At 43.6% G+C, this 23,297-nt stretch overlaps 1 protein-coding gene across 2 annotated transcripts in view; it reads right to left on the bottom strand.

Annotated features, from left to right (window-relative positions):
• Nucleotides 1-1,024: 1,024 nt before the first annotated feature.
• The window catches only part of LOC110532744 (mitogen-activated protein kinase 14A), a 35,020-nt gene continuing 12,747 nt past the window's right edge, over nucleotides 1,025-23,297 (bottom strand). Inside the window, exons 4-12 of one of the 2 annotated variants that reach the window (XM_090185313.1) lie at nucleotides 16,410-16,521; nucleotides 16,100-16,129; nucleotides 15,628-15,675; nucleotides 15,304-15,418; nucleotides 12,977-13,048; nucleotides 9,947-10,026; nucleotides 6,591-6,669; nucleotides 6,134-6,307; nucleotides 1,025-5,960 (exon numbers count right to left, since the gene is read on the bottom strand). In XM_090185313.1, coding sequence (XP_090041439.1) covers nucleotides 5,896-5,960; nucleotides 6,134-6,307; nucleotides 6,591-6,669; nucleotides 9,947-10,026; nucleotides 12,977-13,048; nucleotides 15,304-15,418; nucleotides 15,628-15,675; nucleotides 16,100-16,129; nucleotides 16,410-16,521 — 775 coding nt within the window. In that variant the 3' untranslated portion in view covers nucleotides 1,025-5,895. Of the gene's footprint in view, nucleotides 5,961-6,133; nucleotides 6,308-6,590; nucleotides 6,670-9,031; nucleotides 9,112-9,946; nucleotides 10,027-12,976; nucleotides 13,049-15,303; nucleotides 15,419-15,627; nucleotides 15,676-16,099; nucleotides 16,130-16,409; nucleotides 16,522-23,297 lie in introns of both variants that reach the window. The other variant, XM_090185314.1, reaches the window with a different exon arrangement.

Raw genomic sequence — 23,297 nt, 5'->3', positions numbered from 1 at the left:
GTACTCTGACGTATCTATTATAACAAGCTACAACTCCCAAAGACTTTGATCTATGGTGGACAAACCAGAGACTTTCTGTCGAAAATCTATCCAGCAGACGGGCGATCGCAGAGAGGGACAACAAAGGCCCTCTCTGCGAAGGGGTGGGGCCACTCTTGAGCTGGCCCCACCCCTTTCCTTTGTCTACCAAGCCGTCATATCGACTTAGCCCACTAGGGACTTTTGTGTATCATGTCAGTAACCAATGTATAACTATTGTGTGTGTGTGTGTGTATTTATGTAATTCTGTGATTGATTAGTTGGTAAATAAATAAGCCAATTTGTTTATCGCTGATTCATGATTTATGTTAGGATTCGTGCAGATATCCAAAGGCTTGCAACGTTTAGGAATGAGACGAGGTCACAATACATTAATAGAAGACTAATCGATAAGATAAAATATCTGAAGTTAAATTTGGGAAATTTAAACTCTATAAAACATTTCCCCGTGGAAACCCGACTTCCTAGCTAATTACTATTCCGTGATTTGTTTAATTACTGAATAATTATACAGAGAATTGATTTGATAAATATAACTGTCTTCACATTTAAATGATTGAATGAATGAATGGCCCACAGACTCATGCCTTCATTTAATTGAGTGGTGGAGTTCGTTTTGGATGGCTGGTGCCTCGGTTGGATGAGGATTCACTTAAGGACCAATGGAATGGTCTAAAATGAGAACTCTGCCCACCTGGGGTACCTGGCCATGCAAAACAAACTTCACCATTAATACACTAATGATAATACACATTTCTACACAACTGCTCTGACCCAAACACAACTGTGATGGCTCTGATCTTTTCACATTGTCTTTTACTGCTTGGTTGGTGGATGCACAATCCGGCATGATATGACTCAGTAGTGTGAAAAACTGTTATAAGCTACAGAGATAAGCATTGCCACTTCCTTTGCAAACCTTGAATACTTCTAGCACATGTAGGGTATGGACTTGAAGGCACAAAGTATAAAACAGACTATAGACTTAAAAATAACTGTCTTTATTTCTTTAGAAACAAAGGCATTAATTATAGTAATAGTTACTCTGCTGTAAAGACTGTTAGATGTCAGTCTTCTATGGGGATTGGCTGAAATAAACAACAGTATCTCTCTCCAGTTGAAATACCACCTCAACAAAGTATAAATATAACTAAGCAATTCCCTCATTTCTTTTTGACATCGACTTACATTTTTCTATTTTGCGGCTTTAAGCATGACACGTCAAGCTCCTGTTAACACATATTCAAAACACACACGCACAAATGATGAACATGCTGATAATGAAGATTGTTTAAATTCAACAAACCAAAAAAGAAGTCATGAAGATTAAAAAATAAAATATAGAACAGATATTTACATACATTTGAGTTGATTTTGTACCCAAAAATACATATTTTTCCTAGTTTACTTAATGCCACGTTGATTGGCACATTCATTGACAACCCACAGTGGCTCATATCAACTCCATCTGGTTTTAAAGTGTCAATATGGAAAGTGGTGAAACCAGAATGAATTCTCTATTCAATGGAGTGCAGCATGGTTCAACTAGGCTAGAGTCCTGGGGCTATTCAATGGAGTGCAGCATGGTTCAACTAGAGTCCTGGGGCTATTCAATGGAGTGCAGCATGGTTCAACTAGAGTCCTGGGGCTATTCAATGGAGTGCAGCATGGTTCAACTAGGGTCCTGGGGCTATTCAATGGAGTGCAGCATGGTTCAACTAGGCTAGAGTCCTGGGGCTATTCAATGGAGTGCAGCATGGTTCAACTAGAGTCCTGGGGCTATTCAATGGAGTGCAGCATGGTTCAACTAGGCTAGAGTCCTGGGGCTATTCAATGGAGTGCAGCATGGTTCAACTAGAGTCCTGGGGCTATTCAATGGAGTGCAGCATGGTTCAACTAGAGTCCTGGGGCTATCACGGTTATTTATTCTGACTCGGGCTGTATCTCAATATTCTAGTGGCTTCCTTCCATTGTGTCCGTCATCTTCACAGTTGTGTTCTGAAAACATAGAACAGTTGAAAGCAATATGGTTGACCCCTTACCAGGCCTTCGCTTTCTCCTGCCCAGTTCCTTTACCTCGGTGCAGATCAAGGAGATGAGGACGAGAGGAATCCACAAAAATGGTCTGAATCTGCCAGAATTCCATCATTTGGGTATTCAATTAAAAAAATCTGTCGATGTGCCCTTGAGCAAGGCGCTTAACACCAATTGCTCTTGTAGGTTGCTCTGGATAAGAGCGTCTGTTAAAATGACTAACATGTAAAAGGTATTAAACATCCTATGGTCTGGCGCTGGCATTGAACAGTATTAACACTTGGAGGGGGAACTAATCTGCAACGTGGTATATTGAACAGTATTAACACTTGGGGGAGGGGGAACTAATCTGCAACGTGGTATATTGAACAGTATTAATACTTGGGGGAGGAACTAATCTGCAACGTGGTATATTGAACAATATTAACACTTGGAGGGGGAACTAATCTGCAACGTGGTATATTGAACAATATTAACACTTGGAGGGGGAACTAATCTGCAACGTGGTATATTGAACAGTATTAACACTTGGAGGGGGAACTAATCTGCAACGTGGTATATTGAACAATATTAACACTTGGGAGGGGGAACTAATCTGCAACGTGGTATATTGAACAGTATTAACACTTGGGGGAGGGGGAACTAATCTGCAACGTGGTATATTGAACAGTATTAACACTTGGGGGAGGGGGAACTAATCTGCAACGTGGTATATTGAACAATATTAACACTTGGGGGAGGAACTAATCTGCAACGTGGTATATTGAACAGTATTAACACTTGGGGGAGGGGGAACTAATCTGCAACGTGGTATATTGAACAGTATTAATACTTGGGGGAGGAACTAATCTGCAACGTGGTATATTGAACAATATTAACACTTGGAGGGGGAACTAATCTGCAACGTGGTATATTGAACAATATTAACACTTGGAGGGGGAACTAATCTGCAACGTGGTATATTGAACAGTATTAACACTTGGAGGGGGAACTAATCTGCAACGTGGTATATTGAACAATATTAACACTTGGGAGGGGGAACTAATCTGCAACGTGGTATATTGAACAGTATTAACACTTGGGGGAGGGGGAACTAATCTGCAACGTGGTATATTGAACAGTATTAACACTTGGGGGAGGGGGAACTAATCTGCAACGTGGTATATTGAACAGTATTAACACTTGGAGGGGGAACTAATCTGCAACGTGGTATATTGAACAATATTAACACTTGGGGGAGGAACTAATCTGCAACGTGGTATATTGAACAGTATTAACACTTGGGGGAGGAACTAATCTGCAACGTGGTATATTGAACAATATTAACACTTGGAGGGGGAACTAATCTGCAACGTGGTATATTGAACAGTATTAACACTTGGGGGAGGGGGAACTAATCTGCAACGTGGTATATTGAACAGTATTAACACTTGGAGGGGGAACTAATCTGCAACGTGGTATATTGAACAATATTAACACTTGGAGGGGGAACTAATCTGCAACGTGGTATATTGAACAGTATTAACACTTGGGGGAGGGGGAACTAATCTGCAACGTGGTATATTGAACAGTATTAACACTTGGAGGAGGGGGAACTAATCTGCAACGTGGTATATTGAACAATATTAACACTTGGAGGGGGAACTAATCTGCAACGTGGTATATTGAACAGTATTAACACTTGGAGGGGGAACTAATCTGCAACGTGGTATATTGAACAGTATTAACACTTGGAGGGGGAACTAATCTGCAACGTGGTATATTGAACAGTATTAACACTTGGAGGGGGAACTAATCTGCAACGTGGTATATTGAACAGTATTAACACTTGGGGGAGGGGGAACTAATCTGCAACGTGGTATATTGAACAGTATTAACACTTGGAGGGGGAACTAATCTGCAACGTGGTATATTGAACAGTATTAACACTTGGAGGGGGAACTAATCTGCAACGTGGTATATTGAACAGTATTAACACTTGGGGGAGGGGGAACTAATCTGCAACGTGGTATATTGAACAATATTAACACTTGGGGGAGGGGGAACTAATCTGCAACGTGGTATATTGAACAGTATTAACACTTGGAGGGGGAACTAATCTGCAACGTGGTATATTGAACAATATTAACACTTGGGGGAGGGGGAACTAATCTGCAACGTGGTATATTGAACAATATTAACACTTGGGGGAGGGGGAACTAATCTGCAACGTGGTATATTGAACAGTATTAACACTTGGAGGGGGAACTAATCTGCAACGTGGTATATTGAACAGTATTAACACTTGGGGGAGGGGGAACTAATCTGCAACGTGGTATATTGAACAATATTAACACTTGGGGGAGGGGGAACTAATCTGCAACGTGGTATATTGAACAGTATTAACACTTGGGGGAGGGGGAACTAATCTGCAAAGTTAAAAAGTTAATAACAATGTTGAAGAATAGAATGAATCCCTATGTGCATTCCAAATGGTCCCCAATTCACTATATAGTGCACTACTGTTGACCATAAGCCTATGGGCCCTGTTCAAAGGAAAGGAACATACCTAGTCAGTTGCACAACTCAATGCATTCAACTGAAATATAGTCTTCCACATTTAGTACTGCAGTATTAGAGTTCCATTTGGGACACATCCTATATCATATACCAGATCCATTAAAGAAGATCATCAACGGTTTCTGAAGCGCCTGGGAGTCTTGACACCAGTGCTGTGACTGACAGGAAAACAAAGCCAGGGGAGTCTGACACGAACGCTGTGATTGGTAGATTGGCAGAGCGCGAGTGACAGACAAGCATTATTGCACATTTCAGATGATACACATCATGAAATGATTCAATCAGAACACATTTTCCGGATGTTTCAATTCAGCATCTAATTTCTTTCGGATATCACAGTGGTGAGCAATAGAATACAGTGGTGAGCAATAGAATACAGTGGTGAGCAATAGAATACAGTGGTGAGCAATAGAATACAGTGGTGAGCAATAGAATACAGTGGTGAGCAATAGAATACAGTGGTGAGCAAGAGAATACAGTGGTGAGCAAGAGAATACAGTGGTGAGCAAGAGAATACAGTGGTGAGCAAGAGAATACAGTGGTGAGCAATAGAATACAGTGGTGAGCAAGAGAATACAGTGGTGAGCAATAGAATACAGTGGTGAGCAAGAGAATACAGTGGTGAGCAATACTTTCATAATAATAAAACTTCTGAAGGAGCAATACAAAACTAGTTTAAATATAGATTTTATTCCAAATAGCATCCTATTCCCTATATAGTGCCCTGGTCAAAAGCAGAGCACTAAATAGGGAATAGGGTGCCATTTGGGACACAAATATAGACAGAATAATAAAAGAAGCATGACATTTTTCAGAAATGGACCAATAATGGTATTAGTGGTTGTTTTCTGCTTGCCTCCGTTTCTCCCTTGAAAATACACGGTAGTAGACACATACAATCAGTATTTGTTAACACCGATTTAACAGCCCTTAAAATGTCGCTCTCCTCTCCTCCATTGTAGTTCTAGCCTGGTCCCATATCTGTTTGGGTTGTACAGCCAACTCCCATGGCCATTGTCATGCCACAGCACCAACGAATCTGGGACCAGGCTATTTTTTGTAACGTTTCCCTTGCAACACCTTACGGAGTCAAAATGGTGGGAGAGAGAGCGCGAGCTTAAGAAATATAACAATTGACAAACATTTGCAGGCACTCAGATGATAATATTATTCCAAAAGGTCGTCTGATAAGAGGGAACCTCAGTGATAGAGATGTTTGGTGTTGACGGGAGAGGGGCTTGTAGAAATCACATCGCCCAATCACTATTCCATGTCGTTTTCATCGAAGATGGGTGGCTCAAAATCACATACCGCCTCAAAGGTCAGCCCTGTGAGGAAGGGAGGGAGATAGAAATGTTTTTCGCAGGTGTTTCAGAGCTGTCTGAGGGGTTGTGAGCAGAGCAGAGCAAAATACATTTATTTTGCAAGATGGAAAAAGTTTGGTCCCACTTTACTTTAAAGCATTCAGGTATAATGGCCCCGTCTATTCCATTCTACATACGTTTCCATTCTTCGATGTCCAGATCGCGGCTCTCAAAGCTCTGGTCGTAGGGGTCAGCCTCAGGCTCGTCGTCTGGGTCGTGGTACTGGGAGAAGTAGGGGTGGGCCAGTGCCTCGGCAGCCGTGATCCTCTTATCTGTGTCCAGAACCAACATCTTCTCCAGCAGGTCCACAGCTACAAGCAGAAAAACATCATCCATACCAACAGGGTCCATATTCACAAAGACTCTCAGTGTAGGAGTGCTGTTATAGGATCAGTTTAGCTTTTTCCATCATAAATTGATAAAGATTGTATGGACAGGGGGAACCTAAAAAAGCACCTACTCTATGATGCTTTTTGAAAATGGCTGCAGCAGGCCATCTTATGACTCCTTCCTCTCATTATCATCATAAATTATAACATCTTGGGGTCTGATTTACAGCCAAGTGTTCTGAGTATAAAATTATTCCAACACTACCTTGTGGGTTGGCTCCAATGAACACGTCAGAAAAATTCCTCTTGGGCATCTGAGGCAAGGATTTGATGTAGTTCCTTGCCTGAAAACCAATGGGAGTAAAGAGATCAGAGGTTAAAGGCCATTAGAACACAAAACAAGGCTGGCATCCAAAACAGCACCGTATTAACTACATAATGCCCTGTTTGACCAGGTCCCATAGGGCTCTGCATAGGCACTATGTAGAACATAGGGTGCCATTTGGAATACAATTCAAAGCCACAAGATGACCCCTTTTCTTTTGGGGTCATAAGGTTGGTTTCCCCGACCCAGATTAAGGCTACTCATTCTGGGCAACAACAACAAAAAAAATCTTTATCTGGGGCTGCGAAAGCAGCCACTAACATTGTATTCAGAGAGTAAAGACTATGATTAGCACTAATTAGTCCCATATTAGACAAGGACTTTTCCCAAACCACATCATATTCCCCATGTCACCACTTGTGACTGTGCACTATAAAGGGAATAGGGTGCCATTTGGGATCCCTCATCAGGAGAAATGTGACTAGATTTACTCATAACCATATTGTCCCAGTCACTTGATCATATGGCAGCATTGGCAAGAATTTGATTAATTATCAGCACTGCTAAGAGAGGGTTTCATTGCAGATTTGGTGAATGTGCAAAGAGAGAGAGAGAAAGCAGAAGGAGAAGAAACAGTATTTAAAAACATTTTTTTTTTGACCTTATTTTACTAGGCAAGTCAGTTAAGAACAAATTCATATTTTCAATGACGGCCTAGGAACAGTGGGTTAACTGCCTGTTCAGGGGCAGAACGACAGATTTGTACCTTGTCAGCTCGGGGATTTGAACTTGGAACCTTCCGGTTACTAGTCCAACGCTCTAACCACTAGGCCACCCTGCCGCCCCATGAGTATGTAAACAATAACCGAGTATTGTTTATTTATTTGGTTGCAGTACTTACTGTATAATCTAGCACCATGTAATATAGCTACCATCTATTCAATCAGTTCACACTTCAAGAAGAGGAACTGCAATACTGTGAATTTCAGTTCCTACTTTTCTTACCACACTGTTGTCAGAGGAGGAAGTGTTTCAAACAAATTCTGGTTCAGGCAATGTGCCATAGTTTGTTAGTGTGCAATTCTAGACATATTAATACTTCATATGGTTTCAGAATTCTTTACAACACTGCTATGGCAAGCCAAACATTAGAAGGCAAGAGAGTAGTTGCTGCTTGACTTGCATTGACGTACAGCAAGCATCAGACGCCACTCAGTGGTTATAGTAGAGCGCTTTGGGTAGTAGAACATAGAAACCTACAGTCGAAAAAAGCAGCAATGTCAAAATGCTACATGTATGTTTGTCTACTTCCTCTTTATGTGGGAGCAAATATCATCTAAGGAGGTTGTAATATTGTAGCACTGGGTATGTGGCAGTGCTCTGGGCTAGGTGTGACGGAGGTGGCACTGCTCTGGGCTAGGTGTGACGGAGGTGGCACTGCTCTGGGCTAGGTGTGACGGAGGTGGCACTGCTCTGGGCTAGGTGTGACGGCGGTGGCACTGCTCTGGGCTAGGTGTGACGGAGGTGGCAGTGCTCTGGGCTAGGTGTGACGGAGGTGGCAGCGCTCTGGGCTAGGTGTGACGGAGGTGGCAGCGCTCTGGGCTAGGTGTGACGGAGGTGGCAGCGCTCTGGGCTAGGTGTGACGGAGGTGGCAGCGCTCTGGGCTAGGTGTGACGGAGGTGGCAGCGCTCTGGGCTAGGTGTGACGGAGGTGGCACTGCTCTGGGCTAGGTGTGACGGCGGTGGCAGTGCTCTGGGCTAGGTGTGACGGCGGTGGCACTGCTCTGGGCTAGGTGTGACGGCGGTGGCACTGCTCTGGGCTAGGTGTGACGGCGGTGGCACTGCTCTGGGCTAGGTGTGACGGCGGTGGCACTGCTCTGGGCTAGGTGTGACGGCGGTGGCACTGCTCTGGGCTAGGTGTGACGGCGGTGGCACTGCTCTGGGCTAGGTGTGACGGAGGTGGCACTGCTCTGGGCTAGGTGTGACGGAGGTGGCAGTGCTCTGGGCTAGGTGTGACGGAGGTGGCAGTGCTCTGGGCTAGGTGTGACGGAGGTGGCACTGCTCTGGGCTAGGTGTGACGGCGGTGGCACTGCTCTGGGCTAGGTGTGACGGCGGTGGCACTGCTCTGGGCTAGGTGTGACGGAGGTGGCACTGCTCTGGGCTAGGTGTGACGGCGGTGGTTCGGGCTAACCAGGGTTGGAGTCAATTTGGTCAACTCAGGGAGTAAAAATGCAATTTTCACTTTACTTCCTGAATTGACTTGGAATTTACCAAAACCCTGGAGCTAACAGTTTTGTGGCACGCAGGTTCGAGGACTTGGGTTCGAATCCTTGCTTGGCCCCATATAGAATGCATTGAATTGAGTAATTTGGTCCTGCTCACCTCGTGGCTTGGCATCCTGCTTATTAGAGAGGCTGGGGGCGTTCCTGTCAGACGCATTATCTGCTGAAGCTGGTTTATATCTATCAGGTACGGGTCAAGGGGTATCAGCAGACAGCAGTATAGCAGAGACGGTAAGTTGACAAGCAGCTAGTCAGTGGGAGACCTGATGACTCGCATTAGCTCCTCGAGCTTATACCTGGCTTTCTGGCCTAGGCGTTTAGCTCCGCGGGCTAACAGTCTTCTTTATGAGTTTTATGGTAAGGCTCAACTCCTAAGACACTCTGCAAAAAAAAAAGTGAATAGTCCCATCTTTGGAGGGAAAGGTCAGAAAAGAGAGGGTGAGATTGTAAAGGTGTGTGTAAGGCAGACTGATAGCATGCTTGAGGTTATGTTAGAGAAGAGAAAGTTCAATTAGTCAGGAGAAAGTCAAGTTAATAAATCACAGGTGTGAAACCCAAAGCTTTGAACATAGAAGCAGGGCTCTATGCTGACCCTTTTTAGTTTAAAAAAATTTAGGCACACAGAAATTTAGGAGCACACCGAAAAAAATATTTTTGGTAATAAAGCTAGAATTCATAATTTTTCTAGGAGCACTGGTGCTCCTAAATTTAAATTCCAGATCACACAGCAAAATATTTAGGCGCATATGCAAGTAAAATGGTCGCACTGTAGAGCCCTGAGAAATGTATGTTAATTTATCCAAGTGAAGAATTTGTTTTCAAATCAAAACAGGTATTGCATTTGACCCCATCTCACAAACAGAGATTTCAAAGGATGTAAACATGTAAAATAGTTGTTGTTGCTGAAGAGTATAACACACTTCACAAATTGATGCAAAAACAAATAATTACCAGGGACTTTAGCAATTTAAGCAAGCAGAGACCTTGCAGCATAATAACTATGTGTACAACTCACAGACGAAGAGGAGATTTTCATCAAGAGCTCAGGCTCTGGCGTCCCAACGAGCATCATTATTAGCTTCAACTGATCAATGTCTAACAGGTACCGTGTGTAAAGGAACAACAGGAGCTGGCTGGGGAGGGGAGAGGAACCAGCAAGAACAGTATTTGTTGTCTTTAAAAATAACTGAGCTGTACTTGATTGAGCTTGCCTGGCACAATGGAACCAAGAACAATGACAAATGCAGCCCGGGACATTGAATTGTCAGAGTTTCACACGGACTATAACATATATTATAAACTGGGTGGTTCAAGCCCTGAATGCTGATTGGCTGACAGCCATGGTATATCAGACCATATACCACGGGTATGACAAAACATTTATTTTTACTGCTCTAATTATGTTGGTAAGAGGTTTATAATAGCAATAAGGCACCTCGGGGGTTTGTGATATGTGGACAAAATATCACGGCTACGGTCTGTATCCAGGCACTCTGCGTTGCGTTGTGCCTAAGAACATCCTTTGGCCGTGGTATATTGGCCATATACACCACACCGCCTCGGGCCTTACTGCTATTATAAATTAAGTGTAACATGCTTGTACAAACTATAATCAGAATTGCCTCTCTGAATGGTTGAAAATCAACATGACCTATATTATATCGGAGGCCCTGTTTTGCGCAATCATGTGACATGCTTGGATTTGAACCTTTATTCAAATCTTGCTATGACACATGACTGTGCAAAACACAGGGCCCCAATTGGAATTGCTAGGTGTTATCATGCTGGATAAGAACTATGGAATGGGTAAACACACAGCAGAGGATGGATCTTTAAATGCCTCGTTGTTAGTACCTCTGAAAACACTGACAGGCAAGGAAATACAAAGATTAGTGCCAGACTCATTCAGCAGATCCAAAGACTAAAACATTCTCATACAGTCCAGCAGACTATTAGACACGTGTTACAGAAGAGGAGGCTCTGTGCATCAGACAGACAACGTAAGAAGGCTAGGAAGCCTGATAAAACAGAGTTTTAGAGACCAAGTGTGGAGAGGTAGACGTTAGTGTGGCTACAGAAACGGACAAAGTTTCTACAGTGTAATTCAGCCTCATGGCATGCTGTAGGGAGAGACAACAGAGCGGATCGCAAGAGAACAAACATAGATGGCACCATAGCGGGGTTAGTTGAAGAAGGCACCATAGCGGGGTTAGTTAAAGAGGCATCGAGGCACCATAGCGGGGTTAGTTGAAGAAGGCACCGAGGCACCATAGCGGGGTTAGTTGAAGAAGGCACCGAGGCACCATAGCGGGGTTAGTTGAAGAAGGCACCATAGCGGGGTTAGTTGAAGAAGGCACCATAGCGGGGTTAGTTGAAGAAGGCACCATAGCGGGGTTAGTTGAAGAAGGCACCATAGCGGGGTTAGTTGAAGAAGGCACCATAGCGGGGTTAGTTGAAGAAGGCACCATAGCGGGGTTAGTTGAAGAAGGCACCATAGCGGGGTTAGTTGAAGAAGGCACCATAGCGGGGTTAGTTGAAGAAGGCACCATAGCGGGGTTAGTTGAAGAAGGCACCATAGCGGGGTTAGTTGAAGAAGGCACCATAGCGGGTTAGTTGAAGAAAACACCATAGCGGGGTTAGTTGAAGAAGGCACCATAGCGGGGTTAGTTGAAGAAGGCACCATAGCGGGTTAGTTGAAGAAGGCACCACAGCGGGGTTAGTTGAAGAAGGCACCACAGCGGGGTTAGTTGAAGAAGGCACCATAACGGGGTTAATTGAAGAAGGCACCATAGCGGGGTTAGTTGAAGAAGGCACCATAGCGGGGTTAGTTGAAGAAGGCACCATAGCGGGGTTAGTTGAAGAAGGCACCATAGCGGGTTAGTTGAAGAAGGCACCATAGCGGGTTAGTTGAAGAAAACACCATAGCGGGGTTAGTTGAAGAAGGCATCGAGGCACCATAGCGGGGTTAGTTGAAGAAGGCACCACAGCGGGGTTAGTTGAAGAAGGCACCATAGCGGGGTTAGTTGAAGAAGGCACCATAGCGGGGTTAGTTGAAGAAGGCACCATAGCGGGTTAGTTGAAGAAAACACCATAGCGGGGTTAGTTGAAGAAGGCACCATAGCGGGGTTAGTTGAAGAAGGCACCATAGCGGGTTAGTTGAAGAAAACACCATAGCGGGGTTAGTTGAAGAAGGCATCAAGGCACCATAGCGGGGTTAGTTGAAGAAGGCACCACAGCGGGGTTAGTTGAAGAAGGCACCATAGCGGGGTTAGTTGAAGAAGGCACCATAGCGGGGTTAGTTGAAGAAGGCACCATAGCGGGTTAGTTGAAGAAAACACCATAGCGGGGTTAGTTGAAGAAGGCACCATAGCGGGGTTAGTTGAAGAAGGCACCATAGCGGGTTAGTTGAAGAAGGCACCACAGCGGGGTTAGTTGAAGAAGGCACCACAGCGGGGTTAGTTGAAGAAGGCACCACAGCGGGGTTAGTTGAAGAAGGCACCACAGCGGGGTTAGTTGAAGAAGGCACCATAGCGGGGTTAATTGAAGAAGGCACCATAGCGGGGTTAGTTGAAGAAGGCACCATAGCGGGGTTAGTTGAAGAAGGCACCATAGCGGGTTAGTTGAAGAAAACACCATAGCGGGGTTAGTTGAAGAAGGCACCATAGCGGGGTTAGTTGAAGAAAACACCATAGTGGGGTTAGTTGAAGAGGTTAGTTTTGCAGACTAGCAGGTTAGGAACATTGAAGAGCTTTAGCTTAGAACACATTATTTTAGGTCACATGGCTTGGACCTGCAAAAAGCTGTTACCATTAGGTCAATCAATCACCAGCAGTAGGATTCTGTGTGTACACCGGTCTTATCCAATGTGATTCAATAAGGACATATTGTGTGGGAATCTCACCACCAACCACTCGAAGGTCCGTCACGGAAACAGAGTGGTTTAATGTGTAGGCCAGGCATACTCACAAAGTAGAGGGCATTTCAGCTTCGGTACTCATATCAGACCAATAGTAGGGTAACTGAGGTTAGGGCAATGAAAGGATACGGTCAGTACCGGGAAACAGAGTTCTGCCAGTGAGGAGTTCAGCCATGATACATCCCACAGACCAAATGTCCACTGTAACAAAGAGGAAATCATTAGTCTGTGTAACACAAACAGAGGAACAACACACGTCTAACGTCTACCGTAAGAGGAACACACGTGCAACACAAACAGAGGAACGACACACGTAACACAAACAGAGGAACGACACACGTCTACAGTAACAACACACGTAACACAAACAGAGGAACGACACACGTCTACCGTAACAGAGGAACAACACATGTGTAACACAAACACAGGAACAACACACGTGCAACACAAACACAGGAACAACACACGTGTAACACAAACACAGGAACAACACACGTGTACCGTAACAGAGGAACAACACATGTATACTGTTAGATATAAAGGAATAACACATCTACTGTTACATATAGGGGAATAACACATCTACTGTTACATATAGAGAAATAAGACATGTATACTGTTACATATAGAGGAATAAGACATCTACTGTTACATATAGAGGAATAACACATCTACTGTTACATATAGGGGAATAACACATCTACTGTTACATATAGAGAAATAAGACATGTATACTGTTACATATAGAGGAATAAGACATCTACTGTTACATATAGAGAAATAAGACATGTATACTGTTACATATAGAGGAATAAGACATCTACTGTTACATATAGAGGAATAACACATCTACTGTTACATATAGGGGAATAACACATCTACTGTTACATATAGAGGAATAAGACATCTACTGTTACATATAGAGGAATAACACATCTACTGTTACATATAGAGGAATAAGACATGTATACTGTTACATATAGAGGAATAAGACATCTACTGTTACATATAGAGGAATAACACATCTACTGTTACATATAGGGGAATAACACATCTACTGTTACATATAGAGGAATAAGACATCTACTGTTACATATAGAGGAATAACACATCTACTGTTACATATAGGGGAATAACACATCTACTGTTACATATAGAGGAATAAGACATGTATACTGTTACATATAGAGGAATAACACATCTACTGTTACATATAGAGGAATAAGACATGTATACTGTTACATATAGAGGAATAACACATCTACTGTTACATATAGAGGAATAAGACATGTATACTGTTAGATAGAGGAATAAGACATGTATACTGTTACATATAGAGGAATAAGACATGTATACTGTTACATATAGGGGAATAACACATCTACTGTTACATATAGAGGAATAAGACATGTATACTGTTACATATAGAGGAATAAGGCATGTATACTGTTACATATAGGGGAATAACACATCTACTGTTACATATAGAGGAATAAGACATGTATACTGTTACATATAGAGGAATAAGACATGTATACTGTTACATATAGAGGAATAACACATCTACGGTTACATTTAGGGGAATAACACATCTACTGTTACATATAGGGGGGAAAACATTATGTTCAGCATGTCCATTCAGTGTCCTGCCATTAAGACATCCACCTGGCAAGAACATCGGCCCAACATCACAAGTACATCAACAATGTGTAGCCTAAATGTATAGCTCGTATACATGTCTACAGTGAGCAGATGCAGGCTGTCTAAACCACTCAGATCTCTAGCTACTGTACCTGTCATGATGTAATACATCAGATCTCTAGCTACTGTACCTGTCATGATGTCTTACATCAGATCTCTAGCTACTGTCTCTGTCATGATGTAATACATCAGATCTCTAGCTACTGTACCTGTCATGATGTAATACATCAGATCTCTAGCTACTGTACCTGTCATGATGTAATACATCAGATCTCTAGCTACTGTACCTGTCATGATGTAATACATCAGATCTCTAGCTACTGTACCTGTCATGATGTAATACATCAGATCTCTAGCTAATGTACCTGTCATGATGTAATACATCAGATCTCTAGCTACTGTACCTGTCATGATGTAATACATCAGATCTCTAGCTACTGTACCTGTCATGATGTATTACATCAGATCTCTAGCTACTGTCTCTGTCATGATGTAATACATCAGATCTCTAGCTACTGTACCTGTCATGATGTAATACATCAGATCTCTAGCTACTGTCTCTGTCATGATGTAATACATCAGAGCTCTAGCTACTGTACCTGTCATGATGTAATACATCAGATCTCTAGCTACTGTACCTGTCATGATGTAATACATCAGATCTCTAGCTACTGTACCTGTCATGATGTAATACATCAGATCTCTAGCTACTGTACCTGTCATGATGTAATACATCAGATCTCTAGCTACTGTACCTGTCATGTTGTAATGCATCCAGTTTAGCATGATCTCTGGGGCCCTGTACCAGCGAGTGGCAACGTAACCAGTCATCTCGTCGTCTGTGTGCCGCGCCAGCCCAAAGTCAAGAATCTGAGGACAGACAGAACCAAACCACGTGGTACTTCGAGAGTCAGATAGTGAAAAGTCACACCCTGTTCTTTCCTTGCAGTGAACATTTAATAGAACCATTTCATAAGGGTGTGCTTGGTTTCACCCTCAGGCAGACGGTCTGATATTCTTGTCCAGACCGTTCAGGATGAACAAAGTTTGAATGAGTGGGCCAATAATAAACACCTTACCTTCAGCTCACAGTCCTCATTCACAGCCAGGTTGCTGGGTTTCAGGTCCTGGAGAGCGATGGGAGACAAGATTATTTCTATATTACTACAGACTACCTACATGAGGCCAGATCTGAATGGGCTTTCTCAATTGGGTCTAGATTCTCTCAAACCAAACCCCCACTATCTGTAGAAGTGTTCCTACAAAACTTCTACAGTACTTCTGCAAGACTAACTCAATCTCTAACCAATCAGATCAGTTATTTCAAAACAGCAGATCTGAATAATTGACTCGGTCACAGTACAAAACAGGGGTACTGTTTATGGTTTCACTTCCTCTGTGGTTTATAGTGTTTGAATAAGGAGCGAGCCTGGGCCTGAACCTGCCATGTGGAAGTGAACCAACTGGTCATAAACTAACACAAGAAACAGGGTTGCCATCTGGGAAGGGATTTTTCACTGTGGGCTGAATCAAACAGGAGAGGAGACTTACTCTGTGAATGATATCTGCTGAGTGGATATACTGAGGAGAGAGAGGTGAAGGAGAGCAAAGGGATTACATTAAATCAACATCATGAATCATAAGTTGGTAGTTTTTAGGTACATCACAGATGGCAAAATTACAAAATTATGACTTCCTTTCAACAGTTTTGCCTGCTGGGAATGTACACAACACTGGTCAACAACTGTGAATGGCAGTTAGTTGAAGAATGTTTAAAATCTCCAAGCATGTTGTTTCACCTTTAACCTCCAGAGTATCTGGTAGATAAGGAACTGTCTGTCTGTGTGTGTGTGTGTTTCACCTTTAACCCCCGGAGGATCTGGTATATGAGGAACTGCACATGGTCGTCTGTCAGCTTCTGACACTTGATTATGTTGTTGAGGTCTGCCCCCATCAGGTGGGTCACCAGGTACCTGCCAATCACAACCAGACATAGGCTCAAACTAAACACCTCCACTGGATTAACAAAGATGGTTTAGTACGAAGATATGTAGAAATGGCTTCTCCAATAGAAATCCCTGATCACGTGCGTCGGCGATGTCATGGCGACGTTGGCCAACTAAGCTCATGCGCAAAACCACGTCATCTGGTCTAACGGTCGTCTTGCACCGAACGGCGCAGGCCTTCAAAATAAAAGGTACTTCTTCGATATAAAGTTGTTTCTGAAAATTAAAATGCGCCAGTTTGTCACTTTCACGAGGTTGGAATTATAACATGTTCACCTACTGAAGGCATTACAACATGTTCAGCTACTGAAGGCATTACAACATGTTCACCTACTGAAGGCATTACAACATGTTCACCTACTGAAGGCATTACAACATGTTCACCTACTGAAGGCATTACAACATGTTCAGCTACTGAAGGCATTACAACATGTTCACCTACTGAAGACATTACAACATGTTCACCTACTGAAGACATTACAACATGTTCACCTACTGAAGACATTACAACATGTTCACCTACTGAAGACATTACAACATGTTCACCTACTGAAGACATTACAACATGTTCACCTACTGAAGGCATTACAACATGTTCAGCTACTGAAGGCATTACAACATGTTCAGCTACTGAAGGCATTACAACATGTTCAGCTACTGAAGGGATTACATGTTCAGCTACTGAAGGCATTACAACATGTTCAGCTACTGAAGGCATTACAACATGTTCAGCTACTGAAGGCATTATAACATGTTCAGCTACTGAAGGCATTACAACATGTTCACCTACTGAAGGCATTACAACATGTTCACCTACTGAAGGCATTACAACATGTTCACCTACTGAAGGCATTATAACATGTTCAGCTACTGAAGGCATTACAACATGTTCAGCTACTGAAGGCATTATAACATGTTCAGCTACTGAAGGCATTACAACATGTTCACCTACTGAAGGCATTACAACATGTTCACCTACTGAAGACATTACAACATGTTCACCTACTGAAGACATTACAACATGTTCACCTACTGAAGGCATTACAACATGTTCAGCTACTGAAGGCATTACAACATGTTCAGCTACTGAAGGCATTACATGTTCAGCTACTGAAGGCATTACAACATGTTCAGCTACTGAAGGCATTACAACATGTTCTAATGTCTTCAGTAGGTGAACATGTTCAGCTACTGAAGACATTACAACATGTTCAGCTACTGAAGGCATTATAACATGTTCAGCTACTGAAGGCATTACAACATGTTCACCTACTGAAGGCATTACAACATGTTCACCTACTGAAGGCATTACAACATGTTCAGCTACTGAAGGCATTACAACATGTTCAGCTACTGAAGGCATTATAACATGTTCACAACATGTTCACCTACTGAAGACATTACAACATGTTCACCTACTGAAGACATTACAACATGTTCACCTACTAAAGACATTACAACATGTTCAGCTACTGAAGGCATTATAACATGTTCACAACATGTTCACCTACTGAAGACATTACAACATGTTCAGCTACTGAAGACATTACAACATGTTCAGCTACTGAAGACATTACAACATGTTCAGCTACTGAAGACATTACAACATGTTCAGCTACTGAAGACATTACAACATGTTCAGCTACTGAAGGCATTACAACATGTTCAGCTACTGAAGGCATTACAACATGTTCAGCTACTGAAGGCATTACAACATGTTCAGCTACTGAAGGCATTATAACATGTTCACAACATGTTCACCTACTGAAGACATTACAACATGTTCACCTACTGAAGGCATTACAACATGTTCACCTACTGAAGACATTACAACATGTTCATCTACTGAAGACATTACAACATGTTCATCTACTGAAGACATTACAACATGTTCACCTACTGAAGACATTACAACATGTTCACAACATGTTCAGCTACTGAAGACATTACAACATGTTCAGCTACTGAAGACATTACAACATGTTCACCTACTGAAGACATTACAACATGTTCACCTACTGAAGGCATTACAACATGTTCAGCTACTGAAGGCATTACAACATGTTCAGCTACTGAAGGCATTACAACATGTTCAGCTACTGAAGGCATTACAACATGTTCAGCTACTGAAGGCATTACAACATGTTCAGCTACTGAAGGCATTACAACATGTTCAGCTACTGAAGGCATTACAACATGTTCAGCTACTGAAGGCATTATAACATGTTCACAACATGTTCACCTACTGAAGGCATTACAACATGTTCACAACATGTTCAGCTACTGAAGGCATTACAACATGTTCAGCTACTGAAGGCATTACAACATGTTCAGCTACTGAAGGCATTATAACATGTTCAGCTACTGAAGGCATTACAACATGTTCAGCTACTGAAGACATTACAACATGTTCAGCTACTGAAGACATTACAACATGTTCAGCTACTGAAGACATTACAACATGTTCAGCTACTGAAGACATTACAACATGTTCAGCTACTGAAGGCATTACAACATGTTCAGCTACTGAAGGCATTACAACATGTTCAGCTACTGAAGACATTGGCTCCATTCCAGCTTGTGCATTCAGATTTGGAAAAACTATTGAAAGGAATTGCAAGCATTCCCGGAAGTATCGCGTTGCTGCGCCTCTGGGTTTAGAACTCTGTGGTATTAAGACATCGACAACCATCTGTTTCTCACTGTTACATAGTCCACTAGTGTGACATATGTTTAGGTTTTCGGCTTAAAAAAAATAAGTTTTTATCTTACCCTTATTTAACTAAGAAAGTCAGTTAAGAACAAATTCTTATTTACAATGACGCCTAGGAACAGTGGGTTAACTGCTTTGTTCTGGGGCAGAATGACAGATTTTTACCTTGTCAGCTCAGGGATTTGATCTTGCAACCTTCCGGTTACTAGTCCAAGGTTCTAGCCACTAGGCTACCTGCCGCCATTTCGGCTAATTTGTTTATTATCTGGTTAATGTAACCAGTGAACCCATAATGCTCACCAACGCCACAGTATTACGATGTGCCATCTGTTTCCCACCCACCTCTAAAAAAGTCATTGGATAGACCAAAATATATATCATTTTCCCAAAATTCTTCATTATATTTGTTTTACCCATAGACACATACATTCACTTGTTTCTATAGACGGGTGGGTTGACGATGTCACTATAATAACGCGCGTGCAGAGTGTTAAAAGGCTGTATGTTGCCTGAATGGTCAGATCGATGGCAACAATGACAAGAAACTGCTGCGCTGTGAATTGTAGATGTCTCGTTTCAGCTAGTTCTATCTTGTTCTTGATACCATCTCTTGTTTTTACTGATGTCATGTTTATGCTAATATGGCTCAGATTTGCTAGCTAGCTAACCAACAACCTTAACAATGTATTTGAGACAACACGTGCTTGTGGACAAATGCATTTAAGCGGCTGCTCTCACAATAAATATTTGCTAATGAAATATAGCTCACAAGTTGTCAATAAGCCTTTGATTGTAAACCGACTGTGTCCCTTTTTTGCCAGCTGAAACCGGTTGAGCGGCTGCTCCCCAGACACACATTCCTCCTCCTCCTCCTCTCTAGAAGCCACAGCAAGGCGAGCCCTCCACGAATAGAATGGCATTAAACAAAATACAGGTCCATTAAACCCACTTATTTTTTGCAATTCAAATCTAATCCCATAGTGGATTAAAACAGCCCCAAACAGTGGTAAAGCACTTCTGGAGGGAAGGAGGAAGACGAGCCAAAAGATACAGGAGGAGCAGATGGAGGTTTCACTCAGAGTGAGTGAGGGAGGGCAAGAGAGAGAGAGAGAGAGGGGGGGGGGGGGGGGGGGGGGGGGTATAAATAAGGTAAATAAATACTGAGCCCTCATCTGTGTTGATCCATTCCCTCTCTCCCTCTCAGGGGGTGGTAGGTAGGAGGTGATATGGACAGTCTTGTGAGTCACATATTTTAGAAGCTGTTTGGGCGAACCACTGATACAGCACCTCTGCATAACATATCCCATCATTTTCCTGGACAGCAGTTTGTGCTCCTCCGTCCTGCAGGCGTATGTTGAACACAGATTATAAACATGAGCTGAAAATAGCCTTAATTCCCTTTTGATCATTCTGTGTGAGCAGCTTCCTCCACTGCAGCAGTTTCACATCTCTCCCTCTCTCTCCACCCACCCTCTCTTTCGCTCCTCCACTACCCTCCCCTCCTCTCTCCAGACGCTTCTCTCCTCTCTACCCTCCCTCTCTTCTCCCTGTGTGACATATCACCCCCCCCCCCCCAATTCCTCTGTGGTACAGGGTGTTCATCTATCTGGGACAAGGGGACAGCTGAGAGTCTGAGAGAATACTTCACCCCTGCCTATCTGCCTGTGGGTGTGGAGCTGCCAGAGAGCTAGCCTGGTCCCAGATCAGTTTGTGCTCTTCATTGCTGTCATTGTCAAGACAAACATGGCAAATAGCACTAACAGACACAGCCTGCAGTGCAGCTCTGACTCACTAGCTGAACAATGTCCTTTTCTCACTTTCAACATCAACAAGCCATAACTGCCTGAAGCCAAGGCAGTCAATGAGGAACTCTTAGCAAGGTAAGGAAGGGAGAGGCAGTACTACCGACAATAGTCACCAGGCAGTACTACCGACAATAGTCACCAGGCAGTACTACCGACAAGAGTCGCCAGGCAGTACTACCGACAAGAGTCACAGGCAATGTTCCTTCAAATAAATGTCAGCACTGAGCAAATTTCAGGTCTTGTTAAGCACAAGATTCTGTGCAGCTTCCAGCACCTGTTTACTGTGAACACCGAGGCTGTACCCGCTTTAGGTTTCAGTTTTAACAACAGCCACGTAGGCTACTGTGGCTATTTTATCATCATGTAGGCCTACAAGAATGGCCTGCCATCAAAAACAACAGATAAAATGCATCCCATCACATTTTAACATGGAAATAGGTGTTATATGATCATTCAGCCTACAGTAGAAGCCAATGTGTGGTGTTCAATGTAGACCTACATTCCATGAGACTTATGGAAGAAATAAAACACGCAGGGCTGGACATGAACCTGTTCATCTACATTAACCTGTTTATAAAGACATGGAGTTGACTGAAAATGATTTTGTGTTGTATGACGAAGAAACCACTTTACAAAATCAAATGCATTATTATTCCCATACCATCATGCTCCCGAGTGACGCAGCAGTCGAAGGCACTGCATCTCAGTGATAGAGGCGTCACTACAGACGCTGGTTCGATTCCAGGCTGTATCATAACCGGCCGTGATTGGGAGTTGCATAGCACAGCGCACAATTGGTCCAGCATCATCCGGGTTAGGCCGTCATTGTAAATAAGAATTTGTTCTTAACTAACTTGCCTAGTAAAATAAAGGTTAAATATAAAAAATTAATTTAAAAAAAAAATAGCCGACTCCCTTTTCAAAGACGTCAAGAAACGTACAGGTTTTGTGGTCTTGTAGGAAGCAATCACTCCCCTGTTGCTGACTACAAGTGATCTATAACTGGGCTAATAACTCACCAACTAGCGAAGGATATGAACTAAATGTGCACACGTGGCTACATGCAGTATGGCTTTGATCTCAAAGCACATCTACTCACGACCGCAGATGTTTCCCCCCCTTTTATTTAACTAGGCAAGTCAGTTCAGAACAAATTCTTATTTTCAATGCCGGCCTAGGAACAGTGGGTTAACTGCCTTGTTCATGGGCAGAACGACACATTTTTACCTTGTCATGTCGGGGATTCGATCTCGCAACATTTCTGTTACTAGTCCAACACTCTAACCACTAGGCTGCCCCGTAAACAGTCAAGTTCAAAGCAAATGGCACAGATCCATATAAGGGCTCCTGAGTGGCGCAGCGGTCTAAGGCACTGCATCTCAGTGCTTGAGGCGTCACTACAGACACCCTGGTTCGAATCCACAACCGGCCGTGATTGGGAGTCCCATAGGGCGGAGCACAATTTGTGTCCGCCGTAGGCCGTCATTGTAAATGAGAATTTGTTATTTTAACTGACTTGCCTATTTAAATTAAGTTAAAATAAAAACATATGGCAATGGTCTATTTGCATATAGTCCTACTGCAGCGCTGATTGTTTATGCCACACTGGTCTGCGCCAAGCACGGCCCGAGAAGTGCAGTCTGAGTAGAGCACGGGCCGAGAAGTGCAGTCTGAGTAGAGCACGGGCCGAGAAGTGCAGTCTGAGTAGAACACGGGCTGAGCAGTGCAATCTGCGCCGAGCACGGCCCGAGCAGTGCAGTCTGCGCCGAGCACGGCCCGAGCAGTGCAGTCTGCGCCGAGCACGGGCCGAGCAGTGCAGTCTGCGCCGAGCACGGGCCGAGTAGTGCAGTCTGCGCCGAGCACGGGCCGAGTAGTGCAGTCTGCGCCGAGCACGGGCCGAGTAGTGCAGTCTGCGCCGAGCACGGGCCGAGTAGTGCAGTCTGCGCCGAGCACGGGCCGAGTAGTGCAGTCTGCGCCGAGCACGGGCCGAGTAGTGCAGTCTGCGCCGAGCACGGGCCGAGTAGTGCAGTCTGCGCCGAGCACGGGCCGAGTAGTGCAGTCTGCGCCGAGCACGGGCCGAGTAGTGCAGTCTGCGCCGAGCACGGGCCGAGTAGTGCAGTCTGCGCCGAGCACGGCCCGAGTAGTGCAGTCTGCGCCGAGCACGGGCCGAGTAGTGCAGTCTGCGCCGAGCACGGGCCGAGTAGTGCAGTCTGCGCCGAGCACGG

The sequence above is a fragment of the Oncorhynchus mykiss genome, chromosome 9, assembly GCF_057628025.1.
Source record: "Oncorhynchus mykiss isolate SJ-2025 chromosome 9, ASM5762802v1, whole genome shotgun sequence".
In the NCBI taxonomy this organism is placed as follows: domain Eukaryota; kingdom Metazoa; phylum Chordata; class Actinopteri; order Salmoniformes; family Salmonidae; genus Oncorhynchus; species Oncorhynchus mykiss.
Note: the sequence above shows the minus strand (reverse complement) of the source record. Positions and strands in the feature narration are given on the sequence as shown.